Source organism: Anser anser (genome assembly GCF_964211835.1).
Source record: "Anser anser genome assembly, chromosome: 11".
NCBI classification, from domain to species: Eukaryota; Metazoa; Chordata; class Aves; order Anseriformes; family Anatidae; genus Anser; species Anser anser.
Genome location: NC_139732.1, coordinates 9,745,328 through 9,766,624, shown reverse-complemented (window position 1 = coordinate 9,766,624; position 21,297 = coordinate 9,745,328). Strand labels below are relative to the sequence as shown.

The 21,297-nt window shown below is 41.0% G+C and overlaps 1 protein-coding gene across 2 annotated transcripts; it reads right to left on the bottom strand.

Moving 5' to 3' along the window:
- Positions 1 to 35: 35 nt before the first annotated feature.
- On the bottom strand, positions 36 to 21,258 carry LOC310905604 (galanin receptor type 1-like). Of its 2 annotated transcripts, XM_083852118.1 has the most exons (4): positions 18,074 to 21,258; positions 16,011 to 17,003; positions 14,335 to 14,400; positions 36 to 844 (listed from the first exon to the last, which is right to left on the bottom strand). In XM_083852118.1, the coding sequence occupies exons 2-4, from the start codon at positions 16,935 to 16,937 to the stop codon at positions 527 to 529; spliced, it is 1,311 nt and encodes a 436-aa protein (XP_083708244.1). In that variant the 5' UTR covers positions 16,938 to 17,003; positions 18,074 to 21,258; the 3' UTR covers positions 36 to 526. The 2 variants fall into 2 exon arrangements, with proteins under 2 accessions (XP_083708244.1, XP_083708243.1); XM_083852117.1 differs by having other exon boundaries at positions 16,011 to 21,258.
- Between the last annotated feature and the right edge of the window lie 39 nt (positions 21,259 to 21,297).

Below are 21,297 nucleotides of genomic sequence, written 5' to 3'. Positions count from 1 at the left end.
CTGATACAGAGCCACCAAACATAGACATCCGCATCAGTGAGATGTTCTGTTTTACTACAGAGTAAGTACATACTATAGCGAAGCCTTCAGAGAGGTTTAGAGACCCCATCATAGCTAGTGAGCTAAAAATATATGTAGCTCACATATGGTAAAACTCTTTTAAGAAACAGAGACATATTTGATGTCGTTTTAGCTAGACTTTAACCATACTGCTTCTTAGCACTGTCTCTAAATGTCATATCACTCACTGTTCACATCCTAATGACAGTCTACACACACAATTGTTTATTTGTTCTTTTTATGTCTATCCTTATTCCACCTTCTGTGTAAACTCATATATTAGCCTTTATGCGCATAACAACAACAGCGTATGAGTTTTACCTTAGAGGTACTGCAAGGACATCCAGACACTTCTGATGTACATAGCCCAGTGCCTAGTAGCAAGGTGCCTAAAATGCCTCTGTATAACTGGTCTCCCCAGACATCACCTTTCCCCTCCTTCCTGAAACATATTTATGAGCCACGTTTACACATTAGTGGTCGAGTGCGTGGTGGAGAAGTTCTCCATGCGTATTCTGACCAGCTTCTCAGGAGGGACTGGCCTCAGGAAGAACTTGCAGTTGAAGGCCTGCCGACAGGCCTTGCGGAAGTTTTCCGAGAGGAAAGCATAAATGATGGGGTTGATGCAGGAGTTCCCATAGGCCAAGCAATGGGAGATGATACGGAAGGTGAAGGAGATGTTGTTCAAGGGAAAGTGGCCAAACTCTGCCCACATTGTGATGATGTGGTGCGGCAGCCAGGACAGCAGGAACACAGCGACCACGAGAAGCACTGTCTGCGCTGTCTGGAAAGACAAGATCAAGTATTAAATCGTTGCCGTGCTCAAGTGAGTCAGTGGTATGAGTTCATCTTCCTGTCAGTAGTGAAGGCAGCATGACATGCAATGGTGACCACTGCCAGGTGGGCAAACTATGACAGTATGAAAAAGGATGCTAAAAAGCAGCCTTCCTCCCTGTAGAAACAGAATTTTGGCTCTCAGGTTTTCACTTGGGCGACTAGAGACAGCGGAGATAGTGCTCATAAAACCTCAAACAATCCAGAAGTTTTAACTAATGCTAACCATGGTACATGGAAAAGTTGAAATAATATTCTCTAACGTTTGAAGGCTAAGGAACATTAAGAGTATTGAAAATAACCACAGGGGAAAATTGTCTGCATGGAAATAGGCCACTGAGGGGGGCAACAAGGACACCTCTGCATTTCTGAGGAGAAAAATTTCTCCAGCAGCTTCTCTCTTATGGGGGAAACAAACAGAACAAAAAACACCAACCAATGTAGAGGGGCTTTTTTAAAAATATACAGTCCTCTTCTGTTATTAATATTCCTAGGATATACTCCTAGCTAGACAATATGCCTCTAGGATCCCAGCTTGCCCATGGGCTGTGCGCTGGTGATGTGACCCTGCAGTGCCAGCTCTCCAGCTAGGCCATCACCCTCACAAGCCATTGTTTGTCAGCACCATATCAATAAACTGAGGTAAAATTTTCCAGAAAAATGTTCCTGAAAGTCATAATCCAAAAGGAAGGTTAAAGAGAAGTGAGCTGTTGACTGCAACTGTGGTGGCCCCTCACAGCTGTGGCTGGGGAAGAGGAAAGAGAGCTGAGGCAGTGCCTCAGAAGGGCTGCACAAAATGGCAGAGCAGTGTGAGGGCTTGGCTACCTGAGTGGAAGAGGTAGGGGGAAAGGCAGCCAGGAACCAAGGTAAGTAATGGGAGCTGCTTGAGTTATTTTAGTGTGAAATTTAGCTGGCTCTTTCTTGGGGTTTTGTTCTTGTTGATGGGAAATGGTAGTCTGGGGAGAAGGGCTTGGGCTGTGAGGAGCCCAGATGGTGAGAGGGTTGAAGGTAAAGACTAGGGTGTCTGTATTTTGGGGCAGTGAGCTAAGGCTGTCTGCTGTTCCAGAAGAGGAGATCCACACCAACGCAGGCAAAGTCCTTTTCCCTATAAATGTTGTAAAGCTAAAGTTGAGGGGACCTGCCAGATGCATGCTAAGAAGTAACTCAGCCTTTATTGAAAGGGCGTATCCCCTTTTGAACAAAGCCTCCTCAACCTGGTATGGTTAGGGGTCTGTCTGACAATAAAAGTACCTACTTTTTTTTATATTATTTTTTTCCTTTCAGAAGTCGTTGAAGAAGATGAAGTATGACTTTCATTGACTGTAAGTTACAATGAATTGAATCAAACTATAACTTGCCTTCCTGCAAGTCCCTGAGGCCTGTGTGAACAGTACCCAAGTACTCAAGTTTAAGTATCATGAAGGGGTTGCTTTTCTCTCACTTTCTACTTGTAGCACATAAAGGGAACACTGAGCAAGGCCCAGAGAGCCATTAATGCTGTTTTTGTTTGTTTCTTTGTTTCCTTTTTTTTTTTTTTACCCATTTAATTCCTTCTTCTTGGAGCATTGTAGCAGATGCGTAGCAGGTGACTTCCCTCGCCTAATTCTCAGCAAAATGTGTGATTTTCAACTTTAGTGTTTATCATTTGTATTTTGTCACTTAAATAAATACAACATTTTGGGAATATGCAGATATTATCCTTCTTCTAAGAAGAATGTGAGTTGTTGTACAAGGAACAGAAAAGTGTTGAAGAAAACTGAAAAGTTAGGCTTCATTTCAAATTAGGGTTTACAGCCCTACAGGTCTAAGCTCATTTTTCAGTCAGTAACTCCCTTCCATGATTTCAAGTGAACAAGATGCGATTACTTCTGTACAAGAGAGATAATTTACTAGTGAACAAAAACTTATTTAATTGCTGTGTTAAAACTTATAAATAGAAGCTATAAAGAGTCAGGGTTACATATATAAAACACCTAAGCTGGAACCTCTTCTAGGAGAAGGGAAATCTCTCCCTGCCCCACAATACAGCAAACAAAATAGCTGCTGCAAAATCTCCATATGCTCTCTGACTTTTCTGTAGCACTACAACGGTTGGCATGATTTGCCAAGTTAAGTACATCCCCTTGGCAGTATTTCAGTGGTGACTAAGGTGGCAGGATAGAGATGGGCTGAGGAAGATAATTTTTTGGACTTTCATTTAAATGGGAAAACATTTCGTGACTTGCACTTCTCTCGATACTCTCTGTGTTCTTTGGGTGAGATGGAAACTGCAACTTGTTTTAGTAACTATCTAAGGCACATGCTTGACCCTGTGTGAAGAGTAATATGAGGAAAACAAGGAAATTATTCAAAGAGCCACAGAACTAATGAAGCTGAATTTCTTAAGGGATTATGTTGATTTCTCTGGTGCCCTAACAGACAGTGGTGGTACAAATTAAATATTTCTCCTCAGAGTATTTGCAGTATTTCCCTTGTCAGTGGCACTTCAATAAAAATGTAATAAAATTTCTCTCCTCTGGAGTCTACTTCAGAGAGTTTTTTTTTTCTAGTTTCCTATATCAATGAGTTAGGTATACTGTTCATGAATGTTTATTGGCTAACAGGAGACTCCTCTGTTGCAGACTAACTACAAAGACCATGTTCTGGAGTTGATGGCAATATGCTCCAGGGAAGAGCGGAGTGGTGATACTTCATAGAAGAAAAAAGGTAAGGTGATTAGATCTTGGTGTGTAAAGTCTGGGATCATAACCACTGACTGCAATCCTATACATAAGAACCTATGGGAGGCAGTGCTAAAATATTTATAAACAAGTATTAAATGTTTATAAACTGGCTTGTTGGAAGGGGTTGGAGGTATGGGGCAAAATTACAGGAAGTTCACTTGTCTTCCAGATTCTTGTTTCACTTTAGTAACAGCCCTATGATGTTCTTGAAATTTCATAAGATTGTTAGGAACTTTAAAATCCTTTTTATTTTTTTTTTAAAACATTAAAATACTTCAAAACCAACTTGCAGTTCTAAGAAAATGTTAAGCTTATGTGTTCAGATATAGGTCTTTATTAAATCTATGGCTAGGGCTTATGTCATCTAGTCAAATGGAGTTAGATCAGGACTTTCATATTGTTCGGACCTTCCTAAATAGTAGCATTAAAACCTGCAGAACATGAGAGGACACTAGAATTATAATTGCTGTTTATAACATACATTTAATCATGTTTTATACTTGAATGAATCGCACTAAAATGTTTCAAGTATATTCTGCTTGCTCTGACAGTAATAAAGTGGGTGAAGGCTAAAGTTGCTTTCTTGGGAACTGTTTTTTTTTTTCTTTTTTCTCCTATTTGTTTAACCCTGCAGAAAAGTCAACTGCAGGATAAGGAGGTTTTTTTCCTATGTTGGATAGGCAACATCTTTTCTCTGTTTACATAGGGCCTGCAGCAATGATCTCCTGCAATAAAAACAGACAATCATTGAAGTCGAAAAATGCGTTTGGATGAGGGCCAACAGTGTCACCTTTGCTTGCCTTAACTGCATTAACAAGCCAGTTAAAATCTGTTAAACTCTAGGAGGATGTTGTATCAGATCAAGATTTCTGTGCAGATAAGAGAAAACAGTTGCTTATGATACAAGTTTAAAAAAAATATGGGGAGCAGGGCGTTTTCTGCCAAATAGATATATCAAGTAAGTTTGTATTAATTTTGAAAGGCCTGTAGGTTCATCCTGTACTTGGTATATTTTGGATGCTTCCTTGTTTTGCATACCAAAATGCTCTGTCTAACATATTAGGTGACAAAGCGTGTTCCCACATGAGTGTACAACCTTTGCTCCCAAACTCCTAAAAGTGACCAACCACACTGGGAACCAGATGCTGTCCTTGGTAACGTGCTGGTACGATTGGAACTGAAAGACACAGAATTGGTGGCCTTGTGGGGTCTAGCTTGCCTACTGTGGTAAGATGGGTGCTAAAGAAATGATGAATAGCAAGTGCCATTCTTAACTCTCACCAGCATTAATGGTGCTACTTTTTTACCCTCTAACAATGTTAAATAGCTTAGGCATGTTACCAAGGCAACCTTTCATAGCATCCTTCTGCTTAAATTAGGGGGCTACAAGCATTGAAAGATTCTTTTGAATAGGGGATATAGACCTAGATTATTTTTTCTTTTTACTGTGAAATGGCAAACCACGCATTCAGCATAGGGATGGATATTAAAAACAGATTTGCAGTCACTGTGTGTTAGCACAAAGCTGTTTCTGAGATCCAGCTATTTGGGATTTTGCAAATGAGAATATAGACAATACTATATCAATAACCTACATAATTCAGGACTCAAAGAACATGTTTTGGAAATGGAAATTTGTCTATTTTTTCCCTTCAAATTAAGGGATATGTGGCCAAGAGAGGAAACTGAAAAAAAACCATTGTTTTACTTTTAAGATGGTAACAGTCTAAAACTAGTGCTAATATAGACTGTGAACAGCTGCAGAGGATGGATCCAAATTGCCTGTGTACAGTTTGAGTTTGTTCAGTGAGCTGTGATAATTTGCACCATTAATGGGTTACTGTTGGTCTAGCTGTGCCCAGTTAATGCTAACCTTATGGTTTGTTTCTGAAGTCTCAGTGGGTCTATAGTAGGCATGTACAACGGCCACCACTGGATTATTTAACTGACTCTTATTAATATTTTGCACTCCTAGAAGTCTTTTGAGAAGCTCCATGAAACAGCTTAGTGCATTATTTGTTGTACAGAGTGTTGAAGCTATACAGTGAATCAATGGCAGAATGGGAAATAGAGACTGGGGGAAATCATAAATGTTTGTTTGTCAAACTGATAAACTTCTTGTTTCCCCCCTTAATGTTTCTGCCATGCAGGATTGCCTAGAATTTACTCACTTATTCTTCTGTTATATTCATGTGTGATCTGACCCTCATTTATAGATTTCCCAGTTTTCTTTTTCCTTTGATTTTCTTCAGCCCTGAACAAGCTATATCTTGCTTTTAGTCTTCCCTGTCCTTCAGAAAGCAATGTTGAAACATGTTTAAAGACCCTTTTTTAGGGAAGTACCTACTTTTTGCAGGATAATGAAGTCTTTAGCATTTAATTTTGATTTTGGAGTTGTCATTCTTGATAAGCTTCTAATGAAGCTGTCTCAACTTGTCAAAGGCAAAATTAAGATTGAAACATTTGGTTCATTACACGGCAAGTATTCCATGAGCTTATCTATTTTTTGTGCAGAACTACCTGATGCATTAGGTTAATAAACAGTCTTGAGATAAAATATACAATGGATGGAACAGTCTAAAGGTAGAGAGCCTGTCACTTCCCTCATCTAGTCTAGACACAGATTTTTATTTTTTTTCAGAGCTGATCAGACTATCCATTTGTACCTCAGCCAAACAGGAAAGGGAAAGAACATTCAATGAGGCTTTTATTGAACAGTATGTTCTCACTAGCTTGCAGAAAAACTGGGCTTCATTAGTGGGACAGTTACTGTTTTCTGAATATGGTGGAGGTTTTTCCTCCTTTTCCACGATTTTGAAGGAAGAAGCATAAAACCTATGCCTCTTTTTCTGTGCTGTCTCATTAACAAATAACAACTCTTTCTTTATTACTGCTTTGCAGGAGGACTGGGCGTATAATGAACTTGTTCTGGACTCTGTGTCTTGCTTCCCTTCACTCCTCCAAACTAGTTTAAATTAATAATATACTGCTGTGATGCCAAAGGCAGCCTTACTCTAGCTAGTGCTGCTTCTTCACACCATACCATACTTCCTCAGCCATTGTGTGGGGGCCAATACTTTTCTCCTGACTTGTAATACAAAGTCTGATTGTGTTTTCTCCGAATTATTTTATTTTGTTATGCTTATCTCTAGCTTGCATCTTCTTTTTCCCTGATATTTGAGAGACAGTTGGTACATGTTTTTATTGCCCAATATTTGATTTGGGTTAGCTACTGGGTGTCAGCCATGGCTATTTATTTTATATGTGTATATATATTATACTTGTAGTGTGGTGAAGGCTTGGCCAAAATGTAGTGACCCATGGTGCTCTAAGCTTTTACTTTTAGATACTACACTGTGTCAGTACCCAGGAAGGATGCATGGCTCAGCACAATCTCCTGCTGTACTGCTGGAGGTACTTACCAACTTCTCCCAAGGAGAACAATTTTTGCAGCCCTAGACGCTGTTATCCCCTATTTTCAGAAGACAGAAATAATTGAACGTTTCTTTGCTCAGTCTCTCTAAGCCAATGTGCAGAAGTGACAGCTGTCAGTTTTTTCTCTCCTGATGTCAGGTTCTTCTCTACTGTGTTCACAAATCTGACACCCACCGATGATGCATTTGTAAGCATCCTTTTCTGCCTGTCAAGTTGTAAAACTAGAAAGGTACCAAAGCACAATTTGAACTCCAGAAATATGCTTATAGCTTCGTGATAAAAACACAAGGTTTCAAACGGGTGTTTCAGAAAAATCCATATCTAGTCTTAACCAGCTTAAATTTTGGGCAGCAGCTTCCTCTGCTTCAGAGCAAACTCATCTGCTACATGCTTATGAAGCACTTCTCACTGCCCTCTGGTCTTTCTTTTATTACTCCTGATAATAGATAGTTGGTCTAAAAACTGCACTGAAAATGTTCTTGTTTTTTTCCTCCCCATTGTTCTTTTTTTTTTTCTTGTGGTCAGAAATGGCAGTTGGCTGTAATGAAGAAGAGGAGGGATTGAAACATAAACTTTCAGTTGTAATCAGCCCATTTTGGCTGCTTGCTAAGTGGTGAACTTTTCATTTTCCTAGTAGCTTGTTTGCACTGGTCTGACTACTCCCCTGCACGTCTCTGATTCTGTGATAATGCCACTAATCCCCTCTGTTGATGCTCTTAATACTGACTCACTTTGTATTCAGAAATGCTTATAAGCATTATGATATTCTTATTATCTACTAATTGGTAATGAAGCTCTCTATTCTTGCTGCCCTAGGTTCTTGTTAGCAAAACAGCTTGCAGGATTTCACTTTTGGTTAATATTTTTTTGTTAATATTTTTTTGTTAGATGGATCCCAAGATCTCCCATGCTACTTTGCTGTCCTTAGTGTTGGTCATGGTTAAGCATTGAACATCACATTCATTAAGTCTATATGAAAACCCTCTGGCTGTGTGAATACAAGTCAAATAAATAGTTCAGCATATAGGAAAGCAGTTGCAGTGCAACTTTTATCTGCCTCTCTTGACCAAAATGCTCAGGAATAGCCATCTACCTTGACGGAATTCTGTACGTTGGGCCTCAAGCTGTGGTACGACCTTCAAAAAACAATGAACTTGTGTATAGGTAAATATAGAGTTGTGAATATATGAGCTGAGGAAGAAAATAATCTTAGCTTCATAGAGGGAGATGTGTTTTAAATTGACTAATACAGTTTTGGAGCAAGATCTTGGGTTTATGTGTTTTATGAACACATTGGCTCAGTTGTCAAGTAGTGGCTATAAGAGGGAGAAATAAAAAAAATAAAATTTTAGGAGTTACTATGAGAAGAATAGAGAACAAAAGAGTGTGGTAAGATTGGTTCGCCTTTCTATTGTACCTAAAAATAAAATAGTACTAATTTGTTAGATTTAGATGTTTCAATGGGCCTGTTAATTGGAGCTTTTGACTTTTATTGCCTCTAAAGATTCCACAGCTTCTACCTTCCTTTCAAGGGAGCCTGCAAAATAGCTGTGAAATTCACAGCCTCAGAACCATTTTAAAACTTGAGGAAGCATTTCAGATTGTTCTTTAGAGATGTCATAGGACAAAACTAAGTAAACATTGAGGAACCCTGGGGTGCTGCAAAAGCCAGTAAGACACCACAGGGCCATTTCATGATCAGAGTAGACCTTGGTTTGCATTCATTTCCATTATTAAAATGTTATTTACTAAAAATGTATATTTGGAGTTCCTAGGGCTGGGCTGTCATGAAACACTTTTTCAACATTATCAGATAAAGAATTGTTAACTTTCCTCGGAGCCAAAGACTTACTGTGCTCTGCATTATGCACAATGGAAGTAACAGGACTGAAATATATTTTATTTTTGATTGAGAGGTGCACAGGATTTCCGAGCAAATAGTCTTGCTGTCCGGCCTCAACAAAACATTATCTAAAATTACAAAGGGGACTCCTGCAATATCACACCATGTCAATTGTAATGTTGGCAAGCTTGTGCAGCTAGCAAGAAGTTAAATGGGGAAACTGGCACGTGTGCCTTTTTTGCATGCACAATCTAGCTGAGACAAATGGAGTGGCAGTGCCACCCTACTTCAGGTGTACGTGTCAGAGCTTCTCTTAATTGGGCAGGTAGCTAAAAACTGTAACGATCATTTTAACTTTTGAGGGGGTTTTGTTTCTTTCCTCAGCTGACTGACAGCAGGCATGTGTGTCTGCATGTGCAGCTCTGCTCTGTCCCTGCGCAGCTGGTGATCCTCTGCTGGGTGCGGGCACCACGCACCAAACAAGCCTGTAGGGAAGGCTGAGAGCGCTGCTGCAGCGGCAGGCACAGGAAAGCCATGCTGTGCTTGAAAAGTGGAGAACAAAGCAGTGGAGGAAATAAGCAAGAGAGTTCTTAAAACATCAAATTTCTAGTAACGTAGTTCATTGTTTGATTTCTGTATCCTTATTTAGGAAAAAAAAAAAACTTTAAAGGGAGAGGTTGAACTACAGTACTAAGTATGTGTTCTGTTAATGTACTCTGTATGCTTGGATAGAATTACATTGAGTTTTATGTTGCCTTCTTTGCTGCAGCATTACAACTAGGAAAGTCAGGTATATGCTGTCACAACGCTGGAACTGTCCAACCCATGTGATGATCATCTTTTTGGAAGCTACCCTAGGTTTGCATCTAGCAGGCTCTCTCACCTGTTCTCTAAATGTTAGCCTTATCTAGATTCACAAGTTGATTTGGCACTCACTCTGTGGCATTTGTGTTGTTTCTAAATTTGTTTATCTTGGAAGTGTTCTATCTTGAAGAGTCTGTATAGCCCAAAGAAAAGGTAATACAGTTTCTGGAGCTCATGGCAAAGCAATTTGTTTGCAGTGTCAATGCCAGCATACATTTCAGTGGCAACTCTTCTTCAACGTGGATTTGAGGTCTGCAATTTGATTCTCTGAACATTTTTACTCACCTATATAGCCTAGATGAAGGTAGTGAGGTCAGTACAAATAGCTGTTTGCAAAATTTACTGCTTATCTCTTTAAAAAAGAAAAAATAGACCACACTCCAAAGCCATTCCCTTAGGGGTAGAAGGAGGATAAGAACTGCTGTGTTTTTTTGTCCTGTTTTCTTGAAATTAAAGGAATGAAGTAAGTGCTGAGTGGTCATAGTTCCAGACTGATTTCTTTTGTGTACCCATATGACACTTTGTTTTCCATATCAGTGTAGTCAAGATGCACACTGAAAATTACCTGATTCACATCTGATTATTATCATCTCCTGTTGAAAGATCTTGTTTTCATGTTATACTTTGTTTTGATGGATCCAAGGTGATAAGGGTTTGGCCGTTGAAATTGCACGTGTTTCATAAAGCTGAATGTTTTGTATTTGCTAAATTAAGTTTTGAAACATGGAGCAAGACTCACTTGTCAAACATCTGAGTGAAACAAGCAAAAGCTGGTTGCTTTATCGTTAAAGATTATGAACTAAGACCAAACAAAAGTACTTGTCCCTAATAGACCAATTAAGTACATATGAAGGAAGCTAATTTAACGGAACTGCCATGCACATATGAATTTTCTATTAGGCTCTAATATGAAGTGTTCTTAAGAAAATCTGCTTTAAATGGTTGACACGCAGTGTGTTTCGAGGATACTGCGAAAGTACATCTGGGAATGGAGCGAGTCTGCAGGTTGCACAAGAAAGATTCCTTATAGAGAAGAGAAGTAGGTGAAACAAAAAGTAATTGCAGTAGAGATGTCAAAGATGCTGTTTAGCCTGCAAAAAAAAATAAATGAGAAATTTCTCAACAGAAAGTGCTGGCAAGAGACAAACTGTGGAAGATCTGTGTATGTGGAGGGATGTATTTGATTCTTTTTTTTTTCCCTTTATCTTGGGATCACCTATTTAACTAGGTCTAACTGCCATGAGGAACAACAATTGCTACCAGGTGTTCCAGAATTATGGCCATAGAAATACTTAAGGGGAGGGAGGAAAAAATGCTCTGCCATTAACTTGTCTGAACAGGCAAAGTCAAAGGTATTTTTTATGATCAGTCCTCTCAGTTGTATCTAGTCAGGAAACTGAAAGTTGAAGAAACTGTAGATCTGTTTTTAATCTAACTCTACAGGTCAAATCTGGAAACAATGCAAGCAAATAAATTTGAAGAAATGAGTATGGAAAAAAAACCTATCTGTAACTTTAGGGCTTCACATGAAGATGAGACCAATTTTTGACTGTTGGTAGCATTCTCTTCAAATATAGGAAAGAAATAGGTATTGGGCCATTTTTATATAGGTATGGAAAAGACAGAAGTGGAATTTACACCATCCAAAGTGTTTCATAGAATCATAGAAAGGTTTGGATTGGAAAGGACCTTAAAGATCATCTAGTTCCAATCCCCTGCCATGGGCAGGGACACCTCCCACCAGCCCAGGCTGCTCAAAGCCCCATCCAGCCTGGCCCTGAACACCTCCAGGGATGGGACGTCTGCAGCTTCTCTGGGCAGCCTGTTCCAGTTCCTCACCACCCTCAGAGTAAAGAATTTCTTTCTACTATCTAATCTAAATCTATCATTTTTCAGTTTCCAGCCATTCCCCCTTGTCCTTTTACCACACTACCTGACAGAGTCCCTCTCCAGCTTTCCTGTAAGCCACCTTTAGGTACTGGAGGGCTGCAAGGAGGTGTCCCTGGAGCCTTCTCTTCTCCAGATTTAGGGACTAGGGATTTGTTGGTAATTTTCCTGAGTTATGAGATTATTCTATGCAAAGAACAGTGCTTTTTAACACTTTATTTGCTATAGCTGAAGTAAACATAACCATCAACATGATCTTGCTTGCCTTTTGTCATGGTAACTGCTGGGCAGGCTTTATTCATATCTTTGTTAAGCACACAAGACTCAGTATGGATAACAAGCAGAAAGCAGTCTATCTGCCCAGAAATGACACTCCTGGTCCTCAAGTTTTAATTCACGGTATATCTGTAGCAGTGGCAGCACTCAACAGAAATTCAGTAGGCATAATAAGGCATGGTGTTCCTCAGTGTAGCCTGCCTCATGTAGGTTTGGTGGTTTGCTGTAGCAGGCAATACACAGCAGCTGATTATTGCACGATTTATTGCCTTAGAAAATGTGATTGAAAGAATGTTTGTCAGAACCTGCTTGAAATTAGATGAGCTAGACTAATAAAATTAATCTCAGTAAAGCAGAAACACTCAGAAACAAGTGAAACAAGCAGATGAGCAAAGTATTTGTAGGGCTTTGTATGTTTACTATGTGAACTCAGCATCTGAACACAGAAAACAGGATCAAAAACACCCTAAGGGAGAGCAGAAAATATCAGTGAAATGTTGTTTGTGTTGTGTATTATAACTTCTGTGGTCTTTGCAATATTGTTTCACAGCATAGGAATATCAGCTGAGCTGTAACCTTACAGGCAGTGGGGGTGCAAGACTGATTATGGATTGATACTTGTATGTGTGGTACCAACAAAACTGAGTGTATGTAATGAAGTCATAGAAACTAAATATAATCTACAGTTAAATCTATTTAGGATTCATAGTCATAAAAGACTGGCAAAATCTCTGTAACAGCTCAAAATCAACTAAAAACAGCACAGAGCAGACCAGAAAAACTGTAGCATAATATTACAGAGGATACAGCTGAAGTATATTTTTCTTTTGAAAACCCTCAACTTCTGTTTGAGATGCTACCACAGCATCCAGATTGCGCAGTTAGCATCCTCAAGTACATCTGCTTTTTCCTAAATAGGATGTTCATGAAGATATCTATGTTGATCAGCACTGTACATTCTTGTGACACCTTGGCTGCATGCAAATATTATCTTACTCAGATTAGTTTCTCTGAGGTAGGCAACAGGTGGTTCTGTTATGTTTAGAGAGAGACCTTTTGGTTTCCAATATAATAAGTCCCTTTGGTGGAAAAAGAAATCAATAGAGGTACAGGATTATGTTATGTTGTTGTATAACAGCTGTATGCTGGCAAATCTGGTACCTTGAATTCCTCATCTTGTGAGTGATCTAACTCTACAGGGGTGAGGTGTGGGGGGTCCAGTAACACCAGTGAAGAACCCACTGGATGCAGTTTGTTATGCTCAGAAGCAGGTTTGGGTTTTAACACTTCTGTAGCTTCGTGCAGCTGTGGTACCGGTGTCTGTGCTCCAGCCACCCCTCACCTGGAGTCTTGTGAAAGCTTTGATTTCTGTGTCTTGCACCCTTTCCAATCAAATGTCCATGTTTGCTGTAATAACCCTCATTTTGGTCATACACAGGGTCATGGCAAAATCTTGTAAGGCCCTCCAGAGTGGCAGGTAGCAGCTGAAACTGTCTAGTACATTGGCTGAGAGCAAATCAAAGTGCTACCTCATCATTTCCACTGGCTGTCACATCAGCTTGGTGGCATGCACGCTGCTCATCTGGGTTGTACGGTTGCTGTGCCACTGGCACGGACTGTGACTATCCTATCAGCAGGTAATGTTAACAGGGCCCTGTTACCTCCTGCCTTTGACCAGCCGGATAACCTGTAGTTTCGCTCATCACTGCACACACAACAACTATAACTCTTCTGACTGAAATAGTGTTTTTTCTTTTCATGACAGGTAAATTTTATGTTGCATCACTGCTCTTGATGAGTTTTGTTACCTAAAAACATCTATTAGTTATGGCTTATTCACTCTAAGATTCTTACATTGAGGAAAAAATTCTATCCTTAGTATTTTCCTCAGTTAATTCTTGCAATTCTGCTTATTTCATACAGCTTGAGCAAGGATAAGCTGATATTTGACTTGCAGAGAGGTCAAAGTGCCAACCAAGGTCTAAATCAACCACATACTAGATGCAAACCTTAGAGATCTTAAATGCAAACTGCAGCAAAACTGAGGTACTGCAGTTTCAGGGTTCTTCACGTGTTTTCCTTTTAGCTTGCTGAAGTGTACTCAAATTCCTAGATCTTCTAATAGTCTGAATATCTTTCTGCCTGTCAATGTAAAAATAGTGTACTTGTGGGACTTCTGTTACAGCACAATAAGTCAAAAGGCAGTCCAGCAGGCATGTGTGTAGAGATCAATAGAGCAATTCAATAATGGCCTCACTTTGTACTGTGTCTATAAAGATACAACAACTTGTCAACATGAATTTGAACTCGAGCTGAAAGACACGAATGACACTTGTATGTGAATGGAGCTTGAAAAGACTACTAGTTATCTTATAAATCTGACATATCAGTGTACAAATTAAAGATGCTTACCTTCTTCTTAGATCTTTCTGACTTCTTAGAAATATTCTTTACTTTCGTATGGAGGTGATATAAAACCTTGAAAAAAAGGAGCAATACATTGAATACGAAATTGAATTGTATATATTAGTATTGAACCTCTTGAATGAGCACCAGACGTTAAAAGAATTGCTCTGATGACTTCAGAGGTGAATGTGATGCACTGAGATTTTTAATTCTAAGCCCTCCCCAGTTTTCTTCTCAAAGCTTGTTTCTTGAAGGAGAAAATGCCAAGCTTTAAGAAGACTTAGTTCAGCATTATTTAAGAGCTCAGCTGACACTATGCTGAAATTGACAGGAGACTTTCCATGGATTTTTGATTTTTAGATTGTGTTTAAATTATCCACATTTACTCTCTGGGCTGATTACATAGAAAGACAGAGAACAGGCTGCCAACACTGTACCCCTGTGTGACTGCTTTGCCACTTCTGACTGCAGCGCTAACAGCTGGGGCAGTTGGAATGGGTTCCCCTTTCACAGGGAGAGTCATAAGAAATGTTAGAGCCCTGTCAGGAAATTCTCAGTTAACAACATTTAGATTAACCTTTAGGAACCTGATTATAGCACAGCTGTAACCTGGCAATATTTATACTTTGGCCTTTGCAGGTAAAAGGTAAGTTTTCTAAAGCAGTTAATGAACAAAATAAAACCTCTATTAAATGCAGCTCCCCTTCCATTTGTTGCTGTGCTCACCAAGGGCAGCGAGGGGAAAAACAACAGGAGACAAAGGGACAGGATTTGTGAAGTCTAGTGGGTTTTTCCTCTTGTGACAAGCAAGGCCTGAGATGTAAAGATTTTTAGCTTAAATCTAAGTGCCTTGTCCTGTCCTTAGCACTGACAATACTGAAATAAATCAGTGTTGAAAGTATCACAACTTTTGATTAAACAGACATGAGCTTAAATTCCAGGAAAATATATTTTTGTTCAGAAGAGTTGACATGCAACTGACTAGTGACAAGGAAGTTTACTCCCTAGCAGTCACCAGGCAATACTCAATAGGAGATTAATTCAAAAGTCACAGAAACTTGATTCTGGAAGTCCATCACAACTGATAGACTTACTGTCTGTCTCAAACATGCTGAAGATCAGTAAGAGGAGACAAAAAACTTGAACAATGGCAATTCCCAAGAAGAAAGGAAGAGATTCACTGCTGAAGAAAACTCAAATCCTAAGATATCTTTCTAGAAATCTTTGCAAGACACAAAGTCTGAGATTTGTGTCAAAAAAAAAAAAAAAAGCAGCAATGTTTCTGATACTAATTCTGTACACTCTCTGCACAGCTTCATCCTCCATGGTGTTTTTCTCTTGCATGGAGCAAACATTTGTTATCAAGAGAGGACAAACTGAAAACTACAAAAATCAGCAGGAATCTTTAGTAGATTTGGGTGTCAGGCTGGGATTGAACTTTCATGTATTTGCTTTGTCCCTGAATAGAAATGTTTTTCATTCCTCTTTATGAGATGGTGTAATTTCATTCTTGTTTCCCTCCCCCTGTCCCAGAGAAGCATCCTATCCTAGGAGGAATATAGGAAGCACTGTGAATGCGTTATTTCTTGGCTGGGTAGCTTGCATGTGTGAATCTAAGCCACCAAGAGGCTGGGATTGATCCTTTCCTCTATCTGAATATTACTCACATCCCTCTTACTCACCTTGGCATAGCAGCAGGTGATGAGCACCAGGGGCAGGAGGTATCCCACCAGCAGGATGGTAACCTTGTACGTCTGCTTGGCCATTGATCCGTCTGCCCAGTTCTCCCAGCAGAAGGAGCTGTTGGGTGCTTGCTGGTGACCACTCACAAGAGCCTGGTGCTGGGCCACGGGGATGGCAATGAGTAGAGACAGCAGCCAAATTATACCCACGCCGAGGGCAGCGTTGCGTTTGCTGCGGATGCCAGATGAACGCTTGGCGTGGACCACAGCGATGTACCTGTCCACAGACATGGCCACCAGGGTAAAGATGCTGACCAGCATTGTCGCCATGGCCAAGTAGTGAACCCACTTGCAAAAGAAGGCACCGAAGATCCACTCTGGCAGGGAGTAGATGGTGGCCTGGAAGGGGACACAGAAAAGCAAGAAGGAGAAGTCTGCGATGCTCAAGTTCAGGATGAAGATGTTGGTGGCACTGCGCGATGGGCGTCCCCCAGGACGGAGACGCCCCAGAACAACCAGCACCAGGGTGTTCCCCACCATTCCCAGGAGAAAAATCAAGCCAAAAAGCACCGGTACGATCACCACCTCAGGGCCACCTCTGGTTGCTCCTGACCAGCATGGTGGGGCCCCTGTCTGGTTAGTCTCAAGGCTGCACTTGCTGGTGTTGGCTCCAAAGGAAAGCACAAGGTTGTCTTCCTGCTCCTCCATGGATCCAGGCTGGTTGGAAACCAGGGAGCAGTCGCTGCAGCCCTGACTGCTGTGGGGCAGCTGCCCTGTGTTTTTTGATGGTGGCCAGAAGCTGAATGCTTGGGTTTTCCAATGCTCTGTGCCTTTGCTTTGGGGAGCAATTTTCTTCGGATGATTCTTCCAAGTCTTGTCTGTCTCTTCCAGGAACTGGCAAAAAGAGGTCTCGGAAGTTGCTCTCATCCAAGGGGTTTGGTAGCTGCTGTTGGAGGAGCTCTTGTGGTACAGGAAAAGTCTGTGCCAGAAGGGCTGAGGATGAAGCAGAGGCAAAGAAGCTGCAGCCTGGCTTCCTCATGCCCCTCCTCTTCAGCTTCCCTCCCACACCAGTCCCCGGAGCTGCAGCTGCTGTACCTGCTCTCCAGCTCTGCTCGGAGCTGTGACAGCAAGAACTAGTGCTGTCCATGACCAGAGCCATTCAGAGAGTAACCCTGGTCGGCTTTGTCTCCATACGTTACCTGTCTCCATACATTACTACTCGCGAGGAGGGGAAGAACAAAGAGAACAAAGTGAAAGCGAGTTTTAACCCAAAGGGATGGATTGAGCAGCAGATGCTGAATGATATCCTGTGCAATGTTATAAGGAGCATCATTGAAGCTGGCCACAGAAACAGGAGAAAATCTAAAATGCGTTTTTTTTTTTTTTAATAAACAGAACAGTATTTTGTTGTTGTCGTTTTGTTTCAGTCTCTAATATGCTCATGCTAGAGCACAAAACAATCTGGAAAGTAGTGTTTTCAGCACAAAAGCCTGGAGAAGCCTTAGTCTCAGAAGCTGGCTACTGCCACTTCTTTTGTATCTTTCCAAATTCCTTAGTGCCTGAATATTCGTGGTTCTTGTTGATCTAGCTGTAAAGAAGTTCTGGGTTCAGCCCAGAAGTGCCAAGAGCATCTGTACTGGAAAAGGAAAGGCTCAGTCCTGGTAGCTGTGAGCAGCTGTAGTATTCCCTGCCAGGGAAGAGAGATGGCTTTTTTTTTTTCTTTTAAGAAATTTTATTAAGGATTAATGGATTAGTTATGTTCTTGATGCTTACTTCTAAAACCAGCATGCATGTTCTAGAAGGCACTAAGCAACTTGGTTTTGATGGTCTGTTTCCTCGTGTTTCTGAAGATATTCTGTGAACTGTACAGGCAGTAGGGAAGAAAAAAGTTTTTAGGCAAAGATGAACGGTACTAACACAGAGTGATTTGTGCCTGCAGGACAGCTTCTTGCATGGAAGAGTGCACACACACACGCACGATACAGTTCTGAGGCTGGTTATGGGGTGAGATGGAAAGCAGACAGCGTGAAGGATGTCTGAGCTGCAAAGGAAAACGCATCTACCTTTGTTGTGTGCCAGTGAGCAGATCATCTCCGGACATCGTCCCCTCTCTGCAGCCCGCTCTGGATGCCACCTGCGCCTCTCTTGGTCTTCCGCAACCCGGCTGTTTTGCGTCCTGTGGCAGAGCATCTCAGACACCGTTAAACCTTCCAATTCCCCAAATCTTCTGTCTGCCTGCTGGGATTTGTGCCCGCATCTCGCAGACAGCTGCTTTCAGTGCACAGGTTTCAGGGACCCTGCGAAGCATGGCGTTATAATGAAGACTTGAGTGCCATCTACTGGTGATTCATCTCCTTAACTGCTTGCAGACAGCTCTGTCGGTTCTTGTCCTTCCTCCCCCTCGAACATACAGTCCCATCATTCAGTAACTAGTTTTAACTGCTGGTATTTTCCCCTCATCCTTGAGTATGCATACATCCTTAAATCAGGAAACTTAAACATGTTTGCTTTTCCTTTTGTTGATATGTTGCTAATAAGGTCCCTTCTGTAATACTATTCATATAACTTCATAAAACTTTTCAGAGAAAGCTATTGGTGGTTGTTTCAATAGTTATCTCTGTATTTTAGATCTGTGTTTTTTTTTTTGTTTTTAAGTGGACAGTCATGCCAGAAAGTATTATTTAAGAAGAACCCACAGCAATCATAGTAAATGAGTGTACTTTTTTTTTTTTTTTCCTTATACTGGATTTGAGCAGAATAATAAATGACTACAACAGGAGTGGTTTCTCCTGCAGGGGATTTGAGACAATGCATGCAGGAATTTGAGAACTGCATGTCTGTCACCTGCAGAACAAACACAGCTTTGCAGATCTGAAAGCTTACATGGTTCACTACACAGAAAATAGGCAGAAGAAAGCACAGTTCTGCTAGTGAGGAGGGAGGGATTTTAGGATTGTTCAGATCTGAATGCATTTTTTTTCAAAGATCTCCTGAATTCTTGCAGCATGGATGTTCCTAGCTTTTCTATCTTCAGAATACAATTAAAATTAAAAATCAAAACCAACCAAACAAACCACCCTAGCCTGCTAGAATTTGTATATTCCAATGAGAGTGTCGTGACCAGGGGATTGGGAAGGAGAGTGAATATTCTGGGTGGAAAGTGTTACTGACACGCTGGATTAGACATCCAGTAAATTAGGTGCAAAAACTCAGCTTGCTTTCAGCTGGGAACCGAGATGCTGCAAATTTGACTTCAGAAGCTGGCTGCTATGGGAGTATTCCTGGCTGGTCTTACTTGGGAGGAAACAATTTTCAGTGGTAATTTACAGGCTTTGTCAAAAACTTATCCTGAAACTGTGCTTACTGTGACATTCGAAAGTTCCAGAAAAGGTAAAGGCTCTTTCTTCTGATTCCCTCTTTCTGCCATTTCCTAACTGCTTTAAATAGTCTGTTTCTGACAGTGAGAAATCCTCTGTCCTTGAGAACTCACAGCCCAAATGCTGTGGGTTGGGCACTGACCCTGCTCAGACAAAGGAGTTACCATAAGCCATATCCTTTAGTCCAGGTAGGTGGAGGAAATCAAGTCGCTTTACTGAGTGCAGGAGCACAAATAGCTTGGGAGCTGTCACATCTGACTTGCTGGCAGCGTCCACGTGCTGTGTGGTATAGTAAAATCTGAGGTGGTTCGCCTGAAATCCAGAACAAAGAATTCAGTGTGGATTGAGCCATGTGAACTACAACTTCTGCAGTTCTTTAGAAACAGTGTGTTGCTTCCTGAACAGAGACAACAAACATTTAAACACAACTAAGTGGAAAATGAATATTCTCTGTAGGAGTAAGGAAAAAATAGAAGTCTGGCAGACATCACCGAGATCAAGACAAATGGAAGCCAGATGCTGTTGCCATTTGTCTGAGTTGATGCTGGGGTAAATGAAAGCGTTGGGCTCACGTGCTGAGTCCCTGGTTAGCAGGCATCAGAGGTGTTGTAGATGGAGGACAGCACTGGATCTCTGTGGATAGATTGGCACAGCCACAGTAAGGAGAATAGAGGGAGAAGTTAGCTCTGGAAACAAGGGTAAAGGATGGGGGGGAACAAAACATCAGATGCTAATATTTAAATGGTAACATTTTTAGCCTGTGTAGGTACAAACCAATTTGTCTATTTTCTGATTCCTAATGGGTGCTTCAGCTCCTAATTATACTGAATACCAGGCATGTTGCAAAAATCACTTACTGTTTTGATAATCATGGCTCAGCTTTTTGATACCTCTGCATTAGCTCTCTACGGCTCTTGACTTTTGAGTGGAAGGAGGCCACTCAAGCCTCACAGCGAGCAGTCTTACTGTCACACTTCTCTTTCTCTCTCTGGAGAAAGTGGATTACATCTCACACCCGGATCCATTTAAGGCAAAACAAGTAGGCATCTAGCCCCAAAAGTCCACTCTATAGCCCTGGGTTCAGCATCTGTCTTTATGTACTGTGCTCTTCAGAAGGCAAACTGGGGCCAAAAGGCCCTTTAGGCTGATGAGCTACCTAGACGCAGCTCCTAGGAAACGAGCGATAGTAGGTCTGAAGTGTCTGCACTTGGAGATTGCAACAGCCCACTCTCCACTTGTGGTCCCAAGCCTGGCTGTACCCTGGGGTGAGAAGGTGCAGTGCCCTTATCTCCTGAAGTACAACCCCAGGAGGGGCAGGAGGTTCAGCTGCCTGCTCTGTATATATTGGCCCAGATTCAATTCCTTTCCAACCCTGCATAATCCCTTTCATAAAGGAACTGAAGCTTAGATCCCTTAGATGCAAAGTTACTTTTTTTACTAGACCGTCGGCCAAGCTGTATGGGGTAGTTGGGCTCATGTGGGAGCTATGCTGAAGTAATGCAGCGAGTACAAACATCACAGAACTAGAAGAGAAATTAACTGACTGTTCAAGCTAGGGCACTTAGTGGAGAGAAGAGGGGTTTCTGGAGTGTGACTTCTCTGCTTCGTGAATTCTATGGTTAAAAAGTCAATTTAACTAATAACTGAATCCTTTCACCTTTTCTGAGTGGTAAGGTTTAAGTCTTGCAGGTGGAAGATTGGAATTGAACCTGTGTGTCTCAACAATGAAAACAACGAAAATGATGAAAATTGTATTACAGGAGAAGATATAAACATCTTTTACGAGGTCTTTGAAACTGTTAACGCCCTATGTACAAGTGCGTGAACTAAACTGGAGCCTCAGAGGTAACAAAGAGCCTTTTTCTCTCACTTTTCTATCTTAGAGGGCTCGACAGGAGTTTGGTAAATAG

Coding starts and splice junctions, on each gene's coding strand:
- LOC310905604 (XM_083852117.1), bottom strand. CDS start 16,937: ATGAGAGCAACTTCCGAGACCTCTTTTTGCCAGTTCCTGGAAGAGACA. Junction 14,401..16,010: donor TCACCTGCTGCTATGCCAAG/GTGAGTAAGAGG, acceptor CTTTTTTTCAAG/GTTTTATATCACCTCCATAC. Junction 845..14,334: donor CAGAAAGATCTAAGAAGAAG/GTAAGCATCTTT, acceptor TTGTCTTTCCAG/ACAGCGCAGACAGTGCTTCT.